Below are 26609 nucleotides of genomic sequence, written 5' to 3' on the forward strand. Positions count from 1 at the left end.
ACCACCCCAAAGAGGGCGTCTCTGAACTTCCAACCTGAAGTAGCCAGCCAGTCACCAGCACATCACCAACTTGCCATTATCACTGACGTCTTATTTGTTTCTCTCAGCAAAATCTAAGCTCTGCGAGGACAGGGATTTTCTCTCTCTTGTCCGTTGCCATATCCTCAGAGCTCAGAAGGAGTATCTGGCCCAGGTGCTCAATGACTGTTTGTTCAATGCAAGAATGAACAAATGAATCAGACAGAAAGAGAGAGGGAAACACTATCTACCATTAAAATGCATAGAGTTTTTATTAGACAGGGAAGGCCACAGCAGCCCTCTACTACCGTCTTTTAACTAAACTACCAGAAAATTCATTAGTACATTTTGGGCTTCAGTATGTCAGAGTCCGTTTCTGAAACATGCAAACGAAAAGCTCCGACTGTAATGATACCGCTGTTCTACATATCAGCCAGCTAAGAAAGGAGGAAGAGGAAGGAAAAACAAACCAACAGGAGACTCCTTTCATTCTTGTCTGTAGAAAAAGTAATTTAATGCAATAGGAGAGCAGTGGTCAGAATAGAGGAAGGAGAAAGAGACAGAACCAGCAGGAAAAGCAAAAACAAAAATGGAGAGGGAAAGGTACACAGAGACAGTAAGAGTGATAGAGGAGAAAAGAGGTAGGCAGTTATTCACACAACAGTGTTCATTTGCACACGGATGCCTAAGCAAGCCGAGGGTGCTAACGCAGAAGTAAAGGACTGGAATGCCAACGATATAGGAGGTTCTTGGGCCCGTCAGTTCTGCCTCCTGCGACAATTTAATATCTCCAGGTTTTCCAGTATGTTGAGGATAGGAAGTGGAGGGGGCGGGGTGGATAGGCAGATCAGGGAGAGATCTTCTCTAACATGTATCTGTTCCTACAACTCAAAAAAAATCACTATACAGATCTACCAGAGCAATTCTTCAGAGGGGAAATTATTCCTGTGTGGCTAGAGTAACACGGTACAAGTCAGAGACCTCTAGTCTCACCCAGAAGTTCTTGTACTTAATCTGAGGTCTACATCAACCAGTGTTCCTTAACAAACAGGGATGGGGGCGGGAGAGATAACAATTTGATAAAACTGAATTAATAGAGATAATTCTGTGATCAACATTATGGGTAAATCCCAAAAATTTTAATTGTAATAAAAGCATATTAACAACTTAAATGTAATTTCCTTTATTAATTCAAAAGTAAAATATTTTCATCAGTACACATGTGTAAAATCTAACATACGTTTTAAACACAGCCCAATGCCAGGATATTTTAATTGTTTTTGGGTTTTGTTAAAAATTCATATATGGCCGGGCGCGGTGGCTCAAGCCTGTAATCCCAGCACTTTGGGAGGCCAAGGCGGGTGGATCACGAGGTCAAGAGATCAAGACCATCCTGGTCAACATCGTGAAACCCCGTCTCTACTAAAAATACAAAAAATTAGCTGGGCATGGTGGTGCGTGCCTGTAATCTCAGCTACTCAGGAGGCTGAGGCAGGAGAATTGCCTGAAATCAGGAGGTGGAGGTGGCAGTGAGCCGAGATCGTGCCATTGCACTCCATCCTGGGTAACAAGAGCGAAACTCCATCTCAAAAAAAAAAAAAAAAATTTCATATATCTGGCCAGGCACAATAGGTCACGCCTATAATCCCAGCACTTTGGGGGGCCAAGGCAGGTGGATCACCCTAGGTCAGGAGTTCAAGGCCAGCCTGGCCAACATGGTGAAATCCCATCTCTACCAGAAATCCAAAAATTAGCCGGGCATGGTGGTGGGCACCTGTAATCCGAACTACTCAGGAGGCTGAGGCAGGAGAATCAATTGAACCCAGGAGGCAGAGGCTGCAGTGAGCCAAGATCACACCACTGCACTCCAGCCTGGGTGAAAGAGCAAGACTCCATCTTGAAGAAAAAAAAAATTCATATATCTGACTTGGTGGCAGTAAAACAAAATGATTTTAGAAACTTTTAAAATGTTATCCCCATTTGGTCAATGTTTTTCTTACATTTCACAGATATGTTTCTCGGAAAAAAAAATTAAAATTAAACGTGTTTTCCTTTTTTTTTGAGCCAGAGTCTTACTCAGTCATCCAGGCTAGAACGCAGTAGCACAATCACAGCTCATTACAGCCTCGAACTCTTGGGATCAAGCAATCCTCTTGCCTCAGCCTCCCAAGTAGCTGAGACTACAGACATGCACCACCACACCTGGTTAATTTTCATTTTTTATAGAGATGAGGTCTCGCTGTGTTGCCCAGGCTAAAAACTTAAAATTTGACTCTTGGTAAAATATGTTGCTTGCTGCTATAACTCCAGCTCACTTGCAAGCACTGACGATTTTCTCAAAATTTCAGACATTTCTGAGGGTAATATAAATACTTTACCACATTCAAACTGATGAGATTTAAGGATTCTCCAGTTCCTGTTAGGAACTTGTAACTATTAGGAGAGTTATTGCATATTCCTACATTCTTTGAACAGGATGGGTCCATTCCCATGTTTTAACAAGCAGTTGATTTCTAATTGAAAGCCTTGTAGCTGCAAACTTGGTGACAGGAGTCAGGGGCAGGACTGGATGTGAGATAGGGAATGAAAGGAGATCATTTTGGAGATTTAAGATTTGACCACTCTGCAGGATTTTGAACATGCATGGGACCTGTAGCCCCTTTGTTTTGGCCAATTTCTTCCATTTGGTATGGTTGTATTTACCCAATGCCTGTACCCCCATTGTATCTAGGAAGTAACTAACTTGCATTTGATTTTACAGGCTCATGAGCGTAAGGGACTTGCCTTGTCTTGATGAGACTTTGGACTGTGGACTTTTGAATTAATGCTGAAATGAAGTAAGACTTTGGGAGACTACTGGGAAGGCATGATTGGGTTTTGAAATGAGGATATGAAATGTGGGAGGGGCCCAGGGTGGAATGATATGGTTTGGCTGTGTCTCCACCTAAATCTCATCTTGAATTACCACATGTTATGGGAGGGATCCAGTGGGAAGTGATTGAATCATGGGGGCAGGTCATTCCTATACTGTTATCATGATAGTGAATGAGCCTCATGAGATCTGATGGTTTTAAAGAGGAGAGTTTCCCTGCACAAGCTCTCTTCTCTTGTCTACCGCCATGTGAGACATGCCTTTCACCTTCCGTCATGATTGTGAGGCCTCTGCAGCCATGTGAAACTATAAATCCATTAAACCTCTTTCTTTCGTAAATTGCCCAGTCTCAGGTATGTCTTTACCAAAAGTGTGAAAAAGGACTAACACAGGGGATAAGGAGATATTTGTTAAAGAATATAAACTTATAGCTATTAATAGATAGGATGAGTAAGTTCTAGTGTTCCATACCACTGTAGGATGACTACAGCTAACATTAATATATTATATAGTTTAAAATTGCTAGAGAGAGGATACTGAATGTCCCCAATATAAAGAAATTATAAATGAGTCAGACGATTGATATGCTAACTGCCCTGATCCTGTTCTGATCACTATATATTACATGAAGCAAAACCTCATTATGTGGGCAAAGGACATGAACAGACAGCTTTCAAAAGAAGACATCCAACAAGCATAAGAAAAAAAGCTCAATATTACTGATGATTAGAGAAAATGCAAATCAAAACCACAATGAGACACCATCTCATACCAGTCAGAGTGGCTTTTATTAAAAAGTCAAAAAAATAACAGACGCTGGTGAGGTTGCAGAGAAAAGGGAACACTTATACACTGTTGGTGGGAGTGCAAATTAGTTCACCCATTGTGGAAAGCAGTGTGGTGATTCCTCGAAAACCTAAAAACGGAAATATCATTCAACCCAGCAATCCTATTACTGAGTACAGGATTATATTTATATTCCTAAAGGAATATAAGTCATTCTGTAAAAAAAAAAAAAAACACACATGCACATGCATATTCACTGCAGCACTATACACAACAGCAAAGACATGGAATCAACCTAAACACCCATCAATGGTAGAATGGATTTTTTTAATGTGGTACATATACACCATGGAATACTATGCAGCCATTAAAAGGAACAAGATCATGTCCTCTGCAGGAACATGGATAGAGCTGGAGGCCATAATCCTTAGCAAACTATTATAGGAAGAGAAAACTAAATACTGCATGTTCTTACTTATAAGTTGGAGCTAAAAGATGAGAGCACATGGACACAAAGAGGGGAACAAAAAACACCTGGGCCAACCTGAGGATGGAGGCTGTAAGGAGGGAGAGGAACAGAAAAAATAACTATTGGGTACTAGGCTTAGTACCTGGATGACTAAATATTCTGTACAACAAACCCCTATGATACAAGTTTACCTATACAACAAACCTGCATATATAACCCTGAACCTAAAATAAAAATTTTTTTAAGTAAAAGCATTACATATATATTTTTAAAAACATCACTATGTACCTCATAAATATGTACAATTATGAAGTCAATTTAAAAAATAAATATAAATATAAATTTTGAAAATGGCACATACAGGCATTATATTAGGTACTGGAGATACAAATACGAGTAAGACAGCACTGCTATTCCACATAGTATTGGAAGTTCTGGCCAATGCAAGCAGGCAAGAGAAAGAAATAAAGGGTATTCAAATGGGAAGAGAGGAAGTCAGATTATCTTTGTTTGCAGATGACATGACCCTATATCGAGAAAACCCCATCGTCTCAGCCCAAAAGCATCTAAAGCTGCTAAGAAACTTTGGCAAAGTCTCAGGATACAAAATCAATGTGCAAAAATCACAAGCATTCCTATACACCAACAACAGGCAAGCAGAAGACCAAATAGTGAATAAACTCCCATTCACAATTAGCACACAAAGAATACAATACCTAGTAATACAAGGAAAGTGACGGATCTCTTCAAAGAGAACTACAAACCACTGCTCAAAGAAATCAAAGAGGACACAAACAAATAGAAAAACATTCCATGCTCATGGGTAGAGAGAATCAATATTGTGAAAATGGCCATACTCCCCAAAGTCATGTATAGATTCAATGCTATTCCCATTAAACTACCATTGGCATTCTTCTCAGAATTAGAAAAAAACTATTTTAAAATTCATATGGAACCAAAAAACAGCCTGAATAGCCAAGATGATCCCAAGCTGAAAGAACAAAGCTGGAGGTATCATGCTACCCAACCTCAAACTATACTACAAGGCTACAGTAACCAAAACAACATGTTATTGGTACAAGAACAGACACATAGACCAATGGGAAGAATAGAGAACTCAGAAATAAGACTGCCCATATACAAACATCTGGTCTTCAACAAACCTGAAAAAAAAAAAAAAAAGCAATGGGGAAAGGACTGCCTGCCTTTTTTTTTTTTTTCTTTTCTTTTTTTTTAAGACAGAGTTTCACTCTTAGTGCCCAGACTGGAGTGCAATGGCATGATCTCTGCTCACTGCAGCCTCCACCTCCCCAGTTCAGGCAATTCTTCAGCCTTCCAAGTAGCTGGGATTACAGGCACCCACCACCATGCCTGACTAATTTTTTTTTTTTTTTTTTTTTTTTTGTATTTTCAGCAGAGACAGGGTTTCACCATGTTGGCCAGTCTGGTCTTGAACTCCTGACCTCAGGTGATCCACCTGCCTTGACATCCCAAAGTGCTGGGATTACAGGATGAGCCACCGCACCGGGCCAGGACTGCCTTTTCAATAAATGATGCTGGGAGAGCTGGCTAGCCATAGGCAAAAAATTGAAACTGGATGCCTTCTTTACACCTTACAAAAAAATCAACTCAAGATGGATTAAATACTCAAGTGTAAAACTCAAAACTATAAAAAGCCAGAAGAAAATCTAGGTAACACTATTTAGGACAGAGGCATGGGGCAAAGATTTCATGTTGAAAATGCCTAAAGCAATTGCAACAAAAGCAAAAATTGAAAAATGGGATCTAATTGAACTAAAGAGCTTCTGCACAGCAAAATAAACTATTATCAGAGTAAACAGACAACCTAGAGAATGGGAGAAAATTTTTGCAATCTATCTATCTGACGTAGGTCTAATATCCAGAGTCTACAAGGAACTTAACAAATTTACAAGAAATAAAAAAAAAAACATTAAAAAGTGGGCAGAGGACATGCACAGACACTTCTCAAAAAAAGATATACATGTGGCCAACAAACATATGAAACAAAGCTCAACATTCACCATCATTAGAGAAATGCAAATTAAAACCACAATGAGATACCATCTCATGCCAGTCAGAAAGGCTATTATTAAAAAATCAAAAAACACCAAATGCTGGTGAGATTGCAGAGAAAAAGGGACATATTTACACTGTTGCCAGGAGTGTAAATTAGTTCAATCATTGTAGAAGACAGCGTGGTGATTCCTCAATGACCTAGAGGCAGACATACCATTTGACCCAGCAATCCCATTATTGGGTATATATCCAAAGGAATATAAATCATTCTACACATGTATGTTCACTGCAGCACTATTCACAATAGCAAAGACATGGAATCGACCTAAATGCCCATCAATGATAGACTGGGTAAAGAAAATGTGGTACATAGACACCATGGAATACTATGCAGCCATAAAAAGAAAACAAGGTCATGTCCTTTGCAAGGACACTAATGGAGTTGGAAGATATTATCCACAGCAAAGTAACACAGGAACAGAAAACCAAACACCACATGTTCTCACTTATAAGTGGGAGCTGAGCAGTGAGAACACACACGAACACACGGAGAAGAACAACACACACTGGGGCCTCAGAGGAAGGAGAGCATCAGGAAGAATAGCTAATGGATGATGAGCTTAACACCGAGGTGATGAGATGATCTGCGCAGCAAACCACCACGGCACACGTTTGCCTATGTAACAAACCTGCACATCCAGCACATGTACCCTAGAACTTAAAATAAAAGTTGAAGAAAAAAAAATAGGAGTAAGAGTTATTCCTTTACTCAAAAAGCTCATTCTTATAAGGAAGAGTGTGCAAAGCAAGTAATTACAAGGAGCTCATTTTCATGGATCATATTATGTGCAACTAATTACAAAATGAGGTGAGAACAGTATTTAAGGAGCCATGTTCTAAGTCAGATGGTGAGAAAATGACAGTGAACAGCTGGGAGGCAGTGATGGGTAGGCAGAAAAACCAGGGAGAAAATATCAGGACAGGTTTATCAGAGAAGGGAATTATGGTTTCTTAAATTAAGAAATTTCCCAAAGCAGGACCACTAAATGAGTCGCGCACCCACTCTTGAAAGAATTGTCTGATTCATCCTACAGTATATATATTCACATGGAAAGACTTGTCTGTCTGCTCATAAATTTGAAACTATAAACCACAAATACTACTTCCCTATTAAATAATTCTATGAGGTACTGCAGCCCTTCTACATATTTCTCTGAGGCTGAGGTTACACTTTCCCAGTCCTACTATTTAGTTTTATTACCCATGAATTTGCTGTCTAACTATATCCCTGGTTTTAAGTACTCATCAATTAAAAGCTTGAATTTCCATCATAAAAATTCAAACCTCCTATAAGCATTTGTTATGGGGGTTTGGGAAGATACGCACAGGAAAAGCAAAGCTAAGGCAGAAGAACGAGGAAGAAAATTAAGAAAGACACAGAGACAGAGTGTTGCTGACATGGGAACCTAGTAGTTTACATGGCCACAGTCTGCTTTTTAGCATAGCAACCCTATTTTGAACACTAAAAATCTTAGAAATAATTGAACACACAACAAACTCAACAGCAGTTGCGGTCAGCTCTTCTTTTATTTAAAATTTCAGAAAGGGTACATGAAGAGGGTTTTAATGAATTAATTCACTTTCCAAAATTGAAGAATGGCTACAGTTTTACTCTACCAAATTAAAAACATTTCTTGCAATAAAAATTTGTATAAATTAAAATTATTCAATAAAAAAAAACCCTTATAAACCTAAGGTTCAAGATTCAATGTCTTGAGGTGAATGGGACATTATATAACTTTTCAGCCCAAACTTAGAAACTGAGCCGATGAGATACTAACATGACAGACCCAGTAATGCAGCTCAGCGCTGGTTCTTCAGGGCTCACAACATTGAGCCTACACAGGCTTCTCACTCGAGGTTCTCCCAAGCTGAATAAATGCATATTTTGGTTGCCAGGAAGAAGGGAGGAGTATGAGAAGGTTTTAAAGGTAACAGTGAGTCAAATGAAAGTGAGATAAGAAAAGATAAATCATATTAGTTGCAGGCTTAAAACAAACTCGAATTTTTCAAAACATCAAGTATCAACTAAACAAAAAACATCCAAAGCCAGGTATACGTCTTGATATTTAGAGATAGCAGCCTTTAAGGAATTCAGAACACTTTTGGTTTTCCTTAAGCCATTCATGTTCATTGCAAACTAGCCTAGATGCAGACTAATCAATCACCTGCTCATTCAATGCCAAAATGAATGCCCTAAAAACATTCAAGAACCTTCTGGATCTAAGCACAGTAAGTTGATTCTCCAGTGCCTATGTTTTGAAGTTTGCAGGTTAGAACCCATTACTGTTCAGTGAACTCAACTTGATGGGTAAAGACATATTTTTATAAAATAGAACAGAATATAAAATATCAGTATGCTTTACACCTGGTAAGAATTGTTTCACGAACCTCTTGTTTCAATTATAAATGTGAATGGTGTGTGTGTATACTAAGCTGCAATGTAAAATGTGTTTCTTATGCTGAATTATAGTAAATAAAGCTTGGAAAACTCTGTCCTAAGATACCAGCCCAACCTACTTTACATCATTCCTTGCTTCTCCTATTCCCTTATCACTCCTTGCACTTAGACCTACCCCAACACATCCATGGACATCACCAAAGTAGACAAGAGAACCTGGTGGGTACACAAAAGTATTGGGGGAAATTAGCCCCATTAGCCAGAATCAAAGCTCAGAAGCTACCTGAAAAAGAAACTGCATGACTAGTGTATTTTAAATACTACAACACTGCTTTCTAACAGAAAACTCTACTCTTCCACACTGCATGCTGTTTTTAATCTTTTTGCAGACTATTACGGTTTAGATGTAGTATATTATACCAAGACTATCAGTGCTCAGTGACATGCTATTCAACTGGATAAAGCTCCCAACTAGGAACTTAGGGATCTGGGTTCTAGTCCTTAGCTGGGTTTGATCTTGGCAAGGTACTCAACCTCTCTGGGTTCAGATTCTCCAACTGAAATATGTCAAAGCAGGACTGTAGAAGGTTCTTCCTAGTGAGCGTTTTATGGAGTACTTCAGCAGTCTTGCAAAAGTGGTCTCTTTTTTAAATTAAGATGCTTATTTTTAAAACTACAAGAAAACAGAAAACAGAATCAAACACATTTAATATCAAATTTTACCATGCTGCAATTACCAGGCAGCCAAATAACCTCATTTTTCATAAAAATTAAAAGAATTACCTTCGGTTTCTGCATATATTCTAATAAAGATCTCATTGATTAGAAGCCTGTAGCTCTGCATGGGGGATCTGTCTAAATGCGAGCCTGCTCTGTTCAGGTATTTGCATAAAATTGAACACTGATAGCCCCCTCAGGTAAATGCCAGGTGAAGCCCAGGTAGACGTGTACAGAACATGCTCTCATATCAGGCATGGCAAACAATTTCAAGTCACACTCTGATCATGGATGATGTCTTCAGGACTTTGAGTAGCTCCTTTCTGATTTTTTTTTTCAAACTGAATGTATGCAGTTAAAAATTTTAAAGATCCAACTCAAATTAAAAATTTTCTAGTATTCCTCTTTCTGGCATATGAATTGCTTCTTAACTAAAAATTATCCTGAGACTGCAAGGATGGCTGTTAAAAAAATAGTTGACACTCAGTAGCACATACTTATATGTATAAATAAGTAGTTTCACCTACTGAGCAAAACAGAAATAATGCTGAGGATAAAATTAACATTATGATCCACAATATGAATTTCAAATGTTTGTATGTATAGTATTAACAAAGCCCATTTCAGTTCCATATAACACACTTTGTTTTACTCAGTAACTTAAAGAAAGTTAGCTAATGCTTTGCAACACTGTGATTCTTGCTATTTTTACAGTTAGTACTGACTTCATAATTTATCTTTAAGCACATCACAGGTTTTAAATTGCTCCATATTAAACTTCCACAGAACTGTGGGGGACAACCAACTAAGGCTTATTTATCAATTAAACAGTCATTCATCTCACAAACACTCATTAAACACTTGGGATGAGTCAGACATTATTCTAATGGCTATTGTGGAAAATAAGGCAAAGTCCTTTCCCAAAAAGGGAGAGATAATAAACAGGTAAATAAATAATTTCAAGTGCTAAAAAAGTACATCCCCTTAATTCAGTACATATTGTTGAAATAGCAAACACCACAATTAAGTTAAAAAAGCAACCTAAAATGAAACAAATGGATGTTAGCGTCTTCACACAGAAAGCACGTGTTATTCCAAGGCTACTAATAAGATTCAAACATTTGCGAGTAAACTACTGTAAGCATACACAGTATACCACTACTAAATATATAATACTAAATGCAGCGAGTATGTAGGCCTGTGTGTGCAGCTGTGTATGTGTATATAAATTTGAGAGCTTATTTACGATACAAAGGAATATTATCAGGATGCCTAAAAAGATGTATGCAGTTTAACTTGACAAATCTTCTACAAATGAAAAGCAAACAGCTAACTTCCCTAGCCCACAGCTAAATGAAACAGGCAAGGAAAGTTGAGGAAGAGGTGACACTGCTCTACCCATACGCAGAAGGCTAACAGAATGTCCAATCTCAAAGCGTCTGAAATTGAAAATGCTGTATGATTTTAAGGAGTCCAATCTGTTTTAAAGCCACCAAAAATATAAGCCTACAAAGATAAAAGCCTGGCCCATTTACAGGCAATATCACAAAAGACTTGCCTATCAAACTATAAAAGGAACGAACTGCAAACAGGAAATCGCCCAGCCCCAGCCATGTGCCTCCCCTCCCTTCCTCTCCACTAACTTCTGTAAGCAGAAGCAAACACTACTGTTAGATTTACCAAGAAGCCACAGAGAAGGATGACAGAACACTAGTAGCTGACATCTAATATATTATTGGTTTAATAAATATTTAAAGCAAATGCCTTTATTATTTTGAACCAACTTTTTTTGATAATTTTAGCTATATTTTAAATGGCATTTGTTTAACCTACAGTTTTTTAATGTCAATGTAAAGCAGTTTTGAAATCAACATTTACAGCAGAATTGTGAGTTAAAAGATAAGCAAAGTAATATACTTGGTTTAAACAATAAAAACAAAAACGAAATCACAGTTAACAGGCTGAGTATATCAGTGTCCACTGATTTAAATACACACATACTAAGCACTTTTTTTGTTTTTTCTTTTTTTTTTGAGACAGAATCTCGCTCTGTCACCAGGCCGGAGTGCAGTGGCGCGATCTCGGCTCACTGCAACCTTCACCCCCCGGGTTCAAGTAATTCTCCTGCCTCAGCCTCCCGAGTAGCTGGGACTACAGGCATGCACCACCACACCTGGCTAATTTTTTTGTATTTTTAATAGAGACGGTATTTCACCATGTTAGCTAGGATGGTCTTGATCTCCTGACATGATCCGCAGCCTCAGCCTCCCAAAGTGCAGGGATTACAGGCATGAGCCACCATGCCTGGTCACCACTTTTAAATAATACTGTTCTGATAAAATTTCTGTATATTCAGCAGACAGTTTAATGTTCAAAAATCAATAGGTCCATTATCAGCCATTCCAATTAAGCACATTTATATTCAAGTACTTAATAGAGCATTCTGACATTCTGATGAGTAACAGTAGGAAAGGCCTATGGACTTCCTAATTTCTTACAGAAACTTGGACTGACAGGCATGATTTCTAGCGGTCTGTATCTATTGAAACAAATTAGACACGGATAAAATGACTTTATCTTTTTTTTCTTTTTTGAGTCAGGGTCTGGGCTGGAATGCAGGGGTGTGATCACATTCACTGAAACCTCAAACTCCTGGCCTCAAGCAATCCTCCAGCCTCAGCCTCTAAGTAGCTGGGACTACAGGTTCCCACCACTGCACCTGGGCTAACTTATTTTTTAATGGAAGCTAATAGCACTTTCCCCTCTTAAATGGTCTAAATAAAGGAAACAAATTTTTAAACACAAAGTTTTCAAAAGGTTAATAAATCTATAAATAAGACTATGAGAATAATCAACCTCATTATTAACCAAAAAAATTACTAAAACAATGAGCTAGCATTTTTCACTAAATTTCTAAAACTATAATGTTCATCCCCAATATGCAAAGATTACATGAAATTGGAGAGTTCACATAATACCAAATTTAGTATAAACTGACTTGGAGCATAGCAATATGCTCCAAGAGTCTTAAAAACTCTAAAATTCGAAATTATTTACCCCACTTCTGGCAATCTAAAGATAAAAATCCACAAAAAGAAACAACTATAATACAGAAAGAGGTCTGTCACATTATAAAAATTTTTGAAACAAATCTAAAATGTTAAATAATGATATTCTCTCTAAATGAAATATTATTTGGTCACCTGAGTTAGCAAAATGGCAAAACATACATAGGCTAAATTTTAAAAGGCTCAAAAAATTACACGGCAATCATACCTAATAAATAGTTCAGGTTTAGAACTGCAGGAAAATTTGTCCACATTTCTTCTATAATGTGGTTATTCCACTTTTTAAAGATTTTTTAATTGTAAGAAAAAAAAAAGGCCCCTATCTCCTCATTAGATTATCCCCTTTTCACATTGGAAGTTTAGAATAAAATAAAATCAAAAATTCAAAATAACTAGTTTTCTTCCGATCTCCCTTCACGCCTCTACTACCAGCAAAAAGCATCCTCACTTTCACGCGATTCTGCCTGTCTGATGGTTCCTCAGCAACTTGGCCTTCTGGAATTGACCATCGTGGAATTTTCCCGGTCTTCGGGTCTGAACCCAGCCCTCCACACCCACACCAACAGGCAGGCAGTCTTTCACCTTATTATCCTCAACTCCTGGAACAAGACCTGTGATAAGAAAATGTCTCAAAAAAATTTGTTAAATAATTAATAATTCATATTTACCCAAACTGTACCTATTGACCACTTTAAACAATTGTTTATTGCTCATGTCCCACATTTTACGCTAGGCATTGCTTCTTTTTTATCTGTTTTATCCCCTAGAGCCTACCATAGTGCTAGGCAGGGCTCATAGTATCTAAACAAAGATTTACTGAACTAATGAATACTTGACTACAGATCTCACAAATTCATTTGGTTTAAACAGATTATTCCCTTAAAATATCATCCTTGGAGAGAAATACACTCAGACCTTCCAGTGAATTACACTAAGCAATAATCAGATTAACAACCAAATGAGTGTTGTTACTGAGCTAAGGAAGTATTTAAGTGAAAAATATGATGGACAAGAGGATGCTAAGCAGACAGAAAGTGGGGAAGTAGCCATCAGATCTTCAGGGAGGTGGCCTAAAGGGTCTACGCACAAATGTGAGTGATAGGAAGTAAGAGATTGGATCAGAAAACTTTATGGAAGGCCACATAGCTTCTCTGCCCAGGGCCCCCAGACATTCCTAAGCACATACAATGTCAGATACTGCACCGATGACATCTTTATATAAATGACCTCCTTCAGTCCTCACCACAAGTAAAATAGGGTATTATTATCCCTATTTTAAAAATGAAAAAAAAAAAAAAGCAGGAGTTTGGATTCAAAGCCCAGTGAGCCTGTGGTATGTTAAAGTCATTGCTCTCAACCACTACCCTAGATGGAGAATGGCTTCTTTGCAATTAGTCAGACTTAGGAGTACAGTATAACCACTTAGGCCTTAAGTGTAGTCTACAAAATAAATAGCACACACAGGCATAGTTAGATGTTCTAAAAACCTCAGGTTTGTTATCCCCAATTCAGACAAGACATCTGGTTCAGGCTAGTCTCAGTTCATCCACAATGCAGACCTCTAATTTAGCAAGGCAAAGATTTAACAAGTGGGTAAAGAAAGTATACAATGTGGTTTCTACCTCTGTTTAAGCATCCTCCACATAGCAGGAAAAAAATCGAAATTCTTTAACTCTGAACTTAATTTTCTAAGCTAAACAATCACACTTATTTCAACTTTTTCTCATATATATTATTTTCCAACTCTTCAGTCATGGTACCTCATCCAAATTCTCCTTGACCTTCTTGCCATAAGCCTGCAAAACTGAAAACAGTATAGTAACACAGGTAGTAGTGAAGACCTGGTCTTTAAGCACACGGCAAGAACCTAATTAATTCAGAGCCATAATTTTTTAAAGCCATCTTTTCAAACTCATATCAGAGTTTTTAGATGCTATAATGACCTAAACATCCCAACTTCCAGACTGCACTGAGTGTCACCCTGGAAGGGAAACACCTTTCTGACAAAGCTGGTCTCTTCTTAAATCTTGAGCCCTCCATCTCAAGGAGCACAATGTCACACAGCGCAGGAGGTGAAGAAATGCTTTATCAGTAGAGGCATCCCTAAAATGGGTGCCTATCACCTGCTGAGTGTCACTGTGGTCTCCAGTGCCCTCATCATTCCAGCAACCTTGGCTTTAAGATCACTAAACATGATGGTCTATATCAGGGTGTCCAGTCATTTAGCTTGCGTGGGCCACATTGGAAGAAGAATTGTCTTGGGCCACACGTAAAATACACTAACACTAAAGATAGCTGATGAGCTTTAAAAAAAAAAAATCTCATAATGTTTTAAGAAAGTTTATGAATTTCTGTTAAGCCACATTCAAAGACAGCTGCAGGTTGAACAGGGTTGGTCTATATTTTATCTCCTTTTTGATCCTCATGACAGCTCTATATGAGAAAGTATAAAAGGTCTCCCCCGACTTAGATATAAGGAAATAGAAACACAAAAGCTGTGAAATACGTGAAGACATCATCTAACAGAGAAACCACAAGTGCCACAAGACGGCGCACTCAAAAGTAAACCATGGTGTTGGTGGCACATCAACTGGAAGGTAGTTAATACCACTGAGCTGTACATTTTAAAATGGTTAAGATAGCAAATACCATGGTACGTGTATTTTACCACCAAAAAAATGGGAAAATATGTTGTTTTTTTTAAAACGCTAAGCAGTGACGTAATTTTGTATACCGGTCACTACCCTTGGTCTACGATCTTTACTTTGATTTACTTTCATTCTGCATCTGTAAAGACCAAAGTCGGCTCAGTCACGACTACAAATATCCTGGTAAAGGGGAAGACACTACTGAAGAAATAACTGCATTGTTTTCAGGAGTTCCCCATATATTACCTTCTTTCTTTCGTGTTTGGTCATCCTATCATTTATTCACTCAAAAGATATTTACAGACACCCATGATGTGCCAGGCATAGTTCTATATTGATAGTGTTCAAATACTGAAATAGTTCCATACCAGCCAGGAAATAGCTGCGGCCCACAGCACACCACTCCACACCACCCACCCTAATCTCTTCCTCGGGACCCACCCCGACCCCCACCCTCTAAGCCCTAGATTTCTCCATGATTCAGCAAAGCAAGAAGCCTCTAGGACCCTGTCCCAACTTCCAACTCGACCGGTGAATGCCCAGCCTAACCCCTTCTTAAATATTTCATCACCCTCCACACACAGCAATGAACAAAACAGATAAGTCCTTATCCTCCAGTCTGGGTAAGAGATAAGCAAGTAAATGCATAAACAAAGTAATTTCAAATACTTGCATGCTGTAAAGAAAATACAGCAGCAAAGGCCTAACGAATGACTAGCGGTGGAAGTCAAAGGGTAGAAATTAAGAGAAAATCTCTCTGAAAGGGTAACATTAGAAGGGAGAGGCACGCAGAGGTCTGAAGTAAGAACGTTCCATATAGAACAGACATATCAAGGCTCTTTGGGAGAAACAAGCATGAAATTTCAGCATGAGGGGAGCATCTTGAGCAAGGAGATCACAGGAAGAGAGGGTCAGATCAGAAAGGATCTTAATGGCATGGTAAGGATAAATTCTATGCCAAGATCAGTGAGCAATCACAGATCTGAAACAGGGTAATGATGCGATCTAATTTACAATTTTAAAAGATTACTCTGACAATTGTATGGCAACTAAATGAACAGGAAGCAAGAATATAGAAAGAGATAACATATAAAACTGTGGTCATAATCCAGGTGAACGATGACGGGGCTTGGGCTAGGTGACAGCAGTAGAGACGATAAGACAAATTCTGATTCAATATGTTTTAGAGGCAGAGCTGATCAAACTTGCGAATGAGTATAATGTGGGATGAGCGAACAAAAGAAATCAAAATGACTACGGTCGTTTGATTGAGCAAGTCACTGGTGGTAGTCCACTCCCTAAGAAGGGAAGGGCTCGGGAAATAAATACATTTAGGGAGGGAAGGAATAAAAACTTCATTTTGCCACAATAAATTTGATGTGCCATTTAGACATATAATTTGGAGCTATCAAACAGGCAGCCGGGTATTTGATCATTACAATACTCCTGTGAAGTAGATAAGGAAACTCTGGTATTATCCAAATTTTACAAATAAGAAAACTAAGGCTTTGAGAAAAAGGTTTGTCTTAGTACAAAATATTTTTATTAGTCAGTCAATGCCCCTTAAGAGAGGGCTGACTCCACATTTTAAGAACAGGGACATGTTCACTGTTGAGGACTTCTCTCTGGTAAAATAAGCCTACCCACCCAGCTTGCCTCACGTAAGTTGCATGGCTGCTCCGAAAAGGTATTTTGAATCCAGAGAAGATTCCTCCAGAAAATGGAAACCTATCCAACTAGCAACATTTAGTATATGTAAATTTTAACTAAGATATATGTATAATCCATATTATTCACTATCTTCTTATAAGACTGCCAACAACTAAATAGAAACAGACAATATGAAGAAAGGTATAAAATTCTCTTTAAGGATCCACTGCAATTCTTAGTTCCATTTGTATTAAGGGTTTGTGTCAAAAAGCCTTCTGGGGAATGCTGTTCCAAAATTAGAAAAATCAATTGTGACATGAACAATTGAAGAATAACCACTTTACACAGCTTCTCAAGACTGTAACTAGCGTGTAAGTCAAGCTCATGCTGTACTCAGCACTTCTTCCACCGTGCTAGGATTGCTCTTTCCCCTTTGGTTGCTTTAAAGTGGTGGAAACTTCTGCATTAGAAGACATATTTTATCACAGAGTATTTTATCACAAGCTCAATGCATCTATTATAACTCTTTCAAAGTTCTAGAGGCAACCTAATGAAATAAAGAACCACACTAAACAAAACAGGAAGAATAGGTGCTAAAAAGGAAAGAAGAGACTGGGTGTGGTGCTCACATCTGTAATCTCAGCTCTTTGGGAGGATAGAGCAGGGGATCACTTAAGGCCAAGAGTCCTAAAGCCAGCCTGGGCAACAAAACAAGGCACTATCACTATAAAAATAAAATGAAATTAGCTGGGTGTGGTGGCACACACCTGCAGTCCCACCTTCTAGGGAGGGCTGGAAGAGGAGGATCTCCTGAGCCCAGGAGTCTGAGGATAGAGTGGGCTACGATCATACCACTGCACTGTAGCCTGGGATACACAGCAAGACTCAGTCTCAATGAATAAATAAATACGGAAAGAAGAGAGAGAAGATGCAAGGGGAAGATGCAAGGGAGGGAAAAATGGATAAAAAAATGAGAAGAGTAGGGCAAACCTGAGGTCCCCAGAATGCAGGTGAAAGAAAAGGTGGGCTTTCACAAAAGGCATGTAAACTGTAAAGGACAACAGCATCTTCCCAAAACTATCGATGTGTAAATATTTAGAAATCACAGAATGTGTGGGCTGCTGTAGTAATTCTATTTGTATACCTCATCAGAATTAAAATGTCTAGCTTGGTGGTATTTTTATAGCCATGAAAAATTCCCTTAGGCTTTCAAAATAAGTATGACTTCAGAATAATATTATGTCACAGAATTAATTTTGAGCTATGTGGGCAATGTTTTGTATCCAATGATCTTTACTTAAAGCTTTCAACATGTACAGGAAGTTGGAAACTTTTGGTTTATGACTTGGTCTAATAAAGAGATAGTTCTAAACACATTGTTGATTACCAAGCAAGACTTCAGAAACACAGTGACTACACAGAGTCGTCGTTATCACCATCATCAGAGTAACTTATATCAAGCTTAATATGTGCTGAACCCGCTCTGAACACTTTAGGCAGAGGAACCAGATGTATATGAATAAAAATCATTTGGTCACACACATAAAAAACAAAGAAACGAGAAGAGCAGCAAATGACCTCTTCTTGCTGGCAATCCTTTATGAGAAAGGCTCCACAAATAACATGCTTACAAAGTATCACAAAACCCTGCAGGAAAAACACATTTGTTTACAGGGCTTGAATCCAGAAATTAGTACAGACTCTCTCCATATTTCAATCACAGTGTCAATCATCAATTTCAAATGAGTAGTCATTATAAATGTAAGGTAAAAAATATTCAGCTTATCAGCACTTCACTGAATCTTCATGCTAACTGCCAGCTTTTCATGTATGTGCTTAAAATAAAAGCAATAGCCTGGCTGGCACTACAAATAATCTTAGTATCCTAAGAATTGAAAGGAAATGTAGGGGTCATTACATCCAACCCTCTCATTTTGCAGATAAGGAAACTAAATAAAGCTGAAAGAGATAAAGTCCATCATCACAGAGCCCTTCTAGACAAAAAACATGTTTTTCTGACTCTTAGCCACTATTCCTTGTAGTTTATCATGCTATTTACAGAGCAAGAAAGAATGCTACCACAAAGGATGGCCCAAGGCAGTCACATCACAGGACAAAAAGTGGCAGGGCTCGGCACCTCAGTGCTAGAAGGGAGGGCCCCAGCCTGCAGCCTGGCTGACAGCCTGCCACTCTTCTCAGCCTGCCCCCTGCAACAGCTGACAGCTTTTCCAGCAATACTGCTGAGCTTTTGGGATGATGGGGCAGAATTTGAGGTCTAGTAGCTGGTGCCCTCTTCCTTCAAGGTCCTTTGAATGAGGCCCTTTAAAGGTCACTCAGCAGTGTTGCTTCCAGGGATTCAGAGGAACACGAGCCCTCCCCAAGAATGAGGGGAAATGACACCTCTCTGCTCCCTGCCTTGAAACCAGCATATTCCTAACTGGTTGTCACACATACTCCTGCAAGTATGTTTTACCCCTGATGGTTTCTCCTTCCTAAGCTTTTGCCCAATCACAGCATACACAGAAAATTCCAGAATCACCACTCTAAAACTCCGTAGCATGGTCATGTGGAATTCATACTGACATGTTAGTACCCGCAGAGAACAAAATTTCTAATTGAAATTAGTTTTAGAAAAGTCTTATCTAGGTATTAGGGAAGCTATAATATATGCAGGATTTATATTCAGTTTGCCTACCACAAACAATTGTATAAATGAATGGATTGATAAAAATAATAACAATCCTCCCCTGTGCAATCTAGGATTTCCTCTACTCCCAAAAAAGGAACACTTCAATAGTCTTTAAAAACCTTCCATAATATTTCATTCATTTAAACATACACACATGCACACACACACATTTTTTTCCTAGAAATATCCTTGGTACTATTCTTTTTATTAAGACACCATACAACTGTGGAATTCAAGCTACATATTGCAGTTCCAAGATTCTCTCGCTAACTACTAGAAAATAAAATCTAAAGAGTAAACACCCCACCACGGCTAGTCCACATTTCCTACTACAGATCAATTCCCAGGCTGCTAATCATCTCCACTATCTCTCAATCCCACTGAAAAACTGGTCTGGATTTTCTCTGACAGTGTTAGCATTTCACTGGCCTGATTACAGAAAATAATCACGAAGAAAGTACTTACCGCATAGGCACCTATCAAAAATGCTGCATTTGCTCTTTTCCGTTGGTCAAAACAGGTGTAGTGCACTATTTTCTTTCTTGACAAACTGTATGACTAGAAAGAGGAGATTAAAGAGTTAATGTAACCATAGAGACAATGTTAACATATACAGAAGGCAAACATCATCTCCTAACCTTCAAGATGCACGACAACCCATAAAATGCAACAACTTTCCACTTTAATTTCTTCAGCATTTGAACATGGGTATTTGAGGGGTGGAGAATTGCTAGCTCAGACTTTGTACAGCCCAAACATAATGTAAGAATCGACAATATAATGAGTATCTTTCTCTCCAAGAGGAGAAACTAATATGGTGGAAAATAATTAAATTATTCACATATCTATTATCAGGAAACATTTGTGATGATTTATTCTTAATTTTCTACAGAAAGTCTCTTTGCCCTTTTTCACTCCCTACCTGCTGCCACTCCCACTTCCAGGAATGTTTACTATAGTTTTAATATAACACAATTTTTTTTAAATGTCAATCACTCTACTGTGATTGCTAAAAAAAATCTAATTTTTAAAGATTGATATTAATTATTTTATTTCTGGGAGGTTCCATAACAAACCCCTTCTAACATCTGAAAATACATGATTAATGGAAAAAGATGGATCATCAAAAAAATTATATCAGCAAATATCTTAATACAACACATTATCATAGCCATCCATTAAATTCATGAATTCAAACAATTATTAAGCACCTGCTATATGCCAGGCAGTATGCCGCATGCTCAGGTATTTAACTAAGTTCAAAGTAATCAGCATAGCATGTTGTACACATGCTAAACATGCAAACAAATGGCAAAAAGATCTGGTAAAATCAAATAAAATCATTAATCGAAACTCAAGTATAGGACAATGAGAACACAAATGCAACTCAATGAAATCTGCTTGATTTCCTCACTTTCCAAAATTTACATATTTTGACAATTCATTTTCAAAATATAGGCACATCAACTGTTTCTAACGGGCTGGCAAAAAAAAAAACAGGCACAAAAGTACATTTCAATATTTGTGTATAAATTCACATTGAATAAAAAAGCAGTTTTTCTATCTCATACATTGACTACAACACACAGAAAATTCCTGCTTTTAGAACCCCTTTAAAAAAAAGCTCAACTATGTGCTTTTCTTGACCCTGCTATTGTCTACAGTGAAAAAAACACTCTTCCGTCTCTGAAGCCTGTTCTAAGATGAAACTGTAACACTCTGGCTTTACCATGTAACCACAGAAAGCGTAGCTACACTTCATCCCTTCAATGAGCCAGGAAATCTTCATCACTCCAAGTCACACATCTCTTCAATAACCAAAAATCACACTGGGGGGTCGGAGGGCAGGGGACAGAGTCTCGCTTTGTTGCCCAGGCTGAAGTGCAGTGGCACCACCTCGGCTCACTGCAACCTCTGCCTCCTAGGTTCAAGCCTTTCTCCTGCCTCAGCCTTCCAAGCAGCTGGGACTACGGGAGCCCACCACCACGCCCAGCTAATTTTTGTATTTTTAGTAGAGATGGAGTTTCACCATGTTAACCAGGCTGGTCTTGAACGCCTAGAATCACATTATTTGAAAATAATAATGCCCTTTTATCTTTGTGTGTGTGTGTGTGTGTGTGTGTGTGTGTGTGTCTGTGTGTCTGTGTAGTGTGTGTGTGTGAGAGAGAGAGAGAGAGAGAGAGAGAGAAGGAGAGAGAGAGAGGTCTTGCTCTGTCACCTAACACCCAGACTAGAGTGCAGTGTTGTGATCTTGGTTCACTGCAGCCTTGACCTCCTGGGCTCAATCGATCCTCCCACCTCAGCTTCCTGAGTAGCTGGGACCACAGGCACATGCCACCATGCCCAGCTAAATTTTGTATTTTTTGTAGAAGCGAGGTCTCGCCTTGTTGTCTGGGCTGGTCTTGAACTCCTGGGCTCAAGTGATCCACCTGCCTTGGCCTCCCAAAGTGCTGGGATTACAGGCATGAGCCATGACATCCAGCCGGTAGTGGCCTTTTCATTAAACTTTTAAAAATTAGTATGTGAGGCCAGGTGTGGTGGCTCATGCCTATAATTCCAACATTTTGAGAGACCAAAGCGGGAGAATCACTTAGGGAGAGGAATTTGAGACCAGCCTGGGCAGCACAGCAAGACCTCATCTCTGCAAAAAGAAATGGGTAGGAGTGTCACTTAAGCCCAGGGAATGGAAGCTGCAGTGAGCCACGATCACACCACAGCAGTCCAGCCTGGGTGATAGAACAAGACTCTGTCTCAAACAAACAAAAAAAATTAGTATTTGACTCAAAGAAAGTCTCTTACTGCCCATGCCCTTATTTCCTGACAGGTTTACACAAATACTCCCTTGAAATAAAGAGAGGAACAAAAGCACAGCATTTAACTCAGCTCAGTGGAGTTGATGCACTGAGGTTACCTAGGAATGTAAAGGTTACAACTAATGGTGCTGACACTTGACTCCTTGCTTTCTCAATTTGGAACTACTGACTGCCTGAACGTTCCCTTTCTCTGTTTTATTTCTTTTTTTTTTTTTTTTTTGAGATGGAGTTTCACTCTTGTTACCCAGGCTGGAGTGCAATGGCACGATCTCAGCTTACCGCAACCTCCGACTCCTGGGTTCAGGCAATTCTCCTGCCTCAGCCTCCTGAGTAGCTGGGATTACAGGCACGTGCCACCATGCCCAGCTAATTTTTTTGTATTTTTAGTAGAGACGGGGTTTCACCATGTTGACCAGAATAGTCTTGATCTCTTGACCTCGTGATCCACCCGCCTCGACCTCCCAAAGTGCTGGGATTACAGGCTTGAGCCACCGCACCCAGCCCTCTCTGTTTTATTTCATTGTCTGTTGGGTGGTTGGATGGTTTTGCCACTTATTTGTTCTCCATCAGTAAGTTATGTTTGATTTAACAAAAAGGAAATAAAGGCTCTTCAGACCTAAGCATCTCCTATCATCTCTGAATCACAAATATCAAAATGCTGCCTTACACAGGGCGAGGCTCTCAATATACATGAGTCAGACTGAGCACAGGGACTCAACGCTCTTCTGGCTCCCCGCCTCTCACTATTTACGGTTCCTAGTTCCCTAAGATACCTGTGGGGAAGAAAATATCAATAGTCTATCTTCAAGTCTGGATTACCTTTTTCAATGCTCTTTTCTACTAAGAATTTAGGTTTTATAACAAACGACTGCCATTGTTTAATAACGTGCAACGCATTTATTTTACAAATCTACTTCCGAAAGGAACAAGTCATACTGATGTTCCTTCATCACTGATGCTGATTTCTTCCTTGGGATTTTTCTTTTTTTTTGGAGGGGGCTGGGGAGTAGAATTTTTTGTATTTGCTTGTTTTTTGTTTTCTCTGTCTCTCATTCTAAAGTATACAGAATATGAACTGTAAAAGCGAAAGGACAGAATTCTGAGGAAGACTTTCTTTTCACTGTATGGCTATAAATATTCTTTAAGTAAATATAATACAAGTTAACATTTTAAAGATTTTAGAAGAATGCTTAAACTTCATAAGCTTTCCTAAATTACATCAGATAAAGAATGGTCTCACAAAATCTTCCTAGAAACTTTAAAAGTCTTTCCTATGAGAAACTGCCTACAGGAAGCAAACATAACTTTTTTTTTTTAGAGCTTTCTGCCTGATTTTTAGGAAAATGTTTAAAGCTTCTAGCATTTACTTTGCTTAGATATTTTTGGAATTCAGTTTCCTCAGTTAAGTTTCAAAAGCACTTCAGCCAAAAATGATTTCCTGCTTCGTGAAGCTTGGCCAATATCTCCTAGGTCAAATCCCTGAGAGTTGAGTTCTCTCACTCAAGGAATCAAAATGAATTCAAAGTGAATGAGAGCAGAGAATAATCAGCTAATCTCAAAATTAGACCTGTCCTAATTTCCTAAGTAATGTTAAAATTTGCTAATCTCAAAATTAGGCCTTATGCTAATGTCTTTCCTTTCACAATTGGGCCTCCCTCTTCTGGTCATCTGGCCCACAGTTGTGTATCAGTGATGCTGTTCAACAGAGGAGATATTTTGGTATTAAAATAAAAATTTGAGGCATAACAATGTATTTTGTCAAACTGTTTAGCTGATGTTTTATATCAGCTGAATGGGCTGAAATTTAAAAAGAAAAAAAACTCTTTAATGCTTTTCCTTTCAAATGTTAAGCATGCCCCCCACTTAAAAACTATTACATAGGCTGGGTACAGTGGCACACACCTGTAATCCCAGCACTTCAGGAGGCCGAGCCAGGTGAATCACGAGGTCAGGAGTTCAAGACCAGCCTGGCCAATATGGTGAAACCCTGTCTCTACTGAAAGTACAAAAGTTAGCTGGGCGTGGTGGCTGGTGCCTGTAGTCCCAGCTGCTGAGAAGGCTGAGGCAGGAGAATCACATGAACCCGGGAGGCAAAGGTTGCAGTGAGCTGAGATCGCACCACTGCACTCCAGACTGGGCAACAGAGAAAGACTCGGTATTTAAAAAAAAAAAAAAAAAAGATAAGGATCCAAGATGGCCGATCGCTAACATCCCGGGATTGCAGCTCTCAGGGAAGGCACGGAGAACTAGAGGACGCCTCACTTTCAGACAAATTCTGGTCGCTCATGGAGCAGGAGATCCCCCAGTGGAGGAAACACACGGGTGGCCAGCGCGACTCTCGTGGCCGGTGCAGCGGTTCCGCTGGCACCTTGGCACGGCAGCTCTCGGAGCAAAGTAAACAGGTTCGGAGGACCGGCCCGGGTCCCCAGCGCGACACCAGAGCCAGGCAGCGGCTGTGACGGCACCTCGGCGCGGCAGCGCTCGGCGCAGAGTAAACAGGACCGGTTTCCCTTCTGACTGAGGTTTGGAGCCCCAGGAAGGCAGAGTCGCCTACTACGGACACAAGAAGGAAGCCAGACAGGAGAATCCTGGGCAGAAAAGCACCATCAGTTTTAACGCCGCTGCTCTGGCCCTGGGAACTAACAACCTGGACGTCCACTCAAGAGACCTAATCTGAAAGTTGGTAATTTCAAAGAGACAGGAGGATAAATTTACAATGACGGGAAGAAACCAGCGTAAAAAGGCTGAGAATACTCAAAATCAGAACGCCTCTTCCTCTAAAGATGATCACAGTTCCACATCGACAAGGGAACAAGGCTTGATGGAGAACGAGCGCATCCCAATGACAGAATCACTCTTCAAGGAATGGATAATAAGAAACTTCGGTGAGTTAAAAGACCAAGTTGTAGCCCAACGTAAAGAAACTAGGAACTTTGAAAAAAGGTTTGATGAAATCCTATTGAGAATAGACAACTTAGAGCGGAGTAAGAGTGAATTAATGGAACTGAAGAATACAATACAGGAACTCCGAGAAGTATGCACAGGTTTAAACACTCGAATTGTTCAAGCAGAAGAAGGGATATCAGAGGTCAAAGTCCAACTTAATGAAATAAAACGTGAAGAAAAGATTAGAGAAAAAAGGATAAAAAGGAATGAGCAAAGTCTCCAAGAAATGTGGGACTATGTGAAAAGACCAAATTTACGTTTGATAGGTGTACCTGAATGCGACGGAGAGAATGAATCCAAGCTGGAAAATACCCTTCAGGATATTATTCAGGAAAATTTTCCTAAACTAGCAAAGCAGTTTAGGTAATACAGAGAACCCCAGGTAATACAGAGAACACCACAAAGATATTCCTCAAGAAGAGCAACCCCAAGGCACATAATCGTTAGATTCACCAGGGTTGAAACGAAGGAGAGGATACTAAGGGCAGCCAGAGAGAAAGGTCGGATAACCCACAAAGGCAAGCCTATCAGACTTACAGCAGATCTCTCAGCAGAAACTCTACAGGCCAGAAGAGAGTGGGAGCCAATATTCTACATCCTCAAAGAACAGAACCTTCAGCCCAGAATTTCATATCTAGCCAAACTAAGCTTCACAACTGAAGGAAAAATAAAATCTTTTATGAACAAGCAAGAACTCAGAGATTTTATTACCACCAGGCCTGCTTTACAAGAGCTTCTGAAAGAAGCATTACACACAGAAAGAAACAACCAGTATTAGCCTTTCTAAAAATACACCAAAAAGTAAAGAGCACCAACATAAAGAAGAATTTACACCAACGAATGGATAAAACAGCCAGTCAACATCAAATGGCAGTAACCCTAAATTTAAATTGACTAAATCCTCCAATCAAAAGACACAGCCAAAACCAATGGCATTTTACATCCAGACCTGTTTCACATGCAAGGATACACAAAGACTCAAAACAAAGGGATGGAGAAAGATTTACCAACCAAATGGAGAGCAAAAATAAATAATAAATAAATAAAAAGCAGGAGTTGCAATTCTCGTATCGGAGAAAATAGATTTTAAAGCAACAAAGATATAGTGGTAAAAGGATCAATGCAACAACAAGAGCTAACGATCCTAATACCCAGATACGAGACTTAGATTCAATGAGACAGAAAATTAATAAGGATATCAAGGACTCGAACTCAGATCCGGAACAAGTAAACTTAATAAATATTCATAGAGCTCTCCACTTCAAATACACAAAATATACATTCTTGTCAATACCACATCACACCTACCCATAAGTTTAAATGAAACATAGATTGGCCATTATTAATACTCAATTTTTTTCAAAATAAAGCAATATTTCCATTTACTCTCCCTCTTTCTCTTCCTCTTTCTTCCTCTCCTTTACTTATTTTTTTT

The 26609-nt window shown here is 39.1% G+C and overlaps 1 protein-coding gene across 12 annotated transcripts in view; it reads right to left on the reverse strand.

Annotated features, from left to right (window-relative positions):
* CDC14A (cell division cycle 14A) overlaps nt 1-26609 on the reverse strand; it is a 194244-nt gene that overhangs the window by 124205 nt on the left and 43430 nt on the right. For all 12 annotated transcript variants that reach the window (XM_078332648.1, XM_035252283.3, XM_078332649.1 and 9 more), the window contains one exon: nt 19881-19973. In XM_078332648.1, the coding sequence (XP_078188774.1) occupies nt 19881-19885 (5 nt within the window). In that variant the 5' untranslated portion in view covers nt 19886-19973. The remainder of the gene's footprint in view (nt 1-19880; nt 19974-26609) is intronic.

Source organism: Callithrix jacchus, chromosome 7, assembly GCF_049354715.1.
Source record: "Callithrix jacchus isolate 240 chromosome 7, calJac240_pri, whole genome shotgun sequence".
Lineage (NCBI taxonomy): Eukaryota > Metazoa > Chordata > Mammalia > Primates > Cebidae > Callithrix > Callithrix jacchus.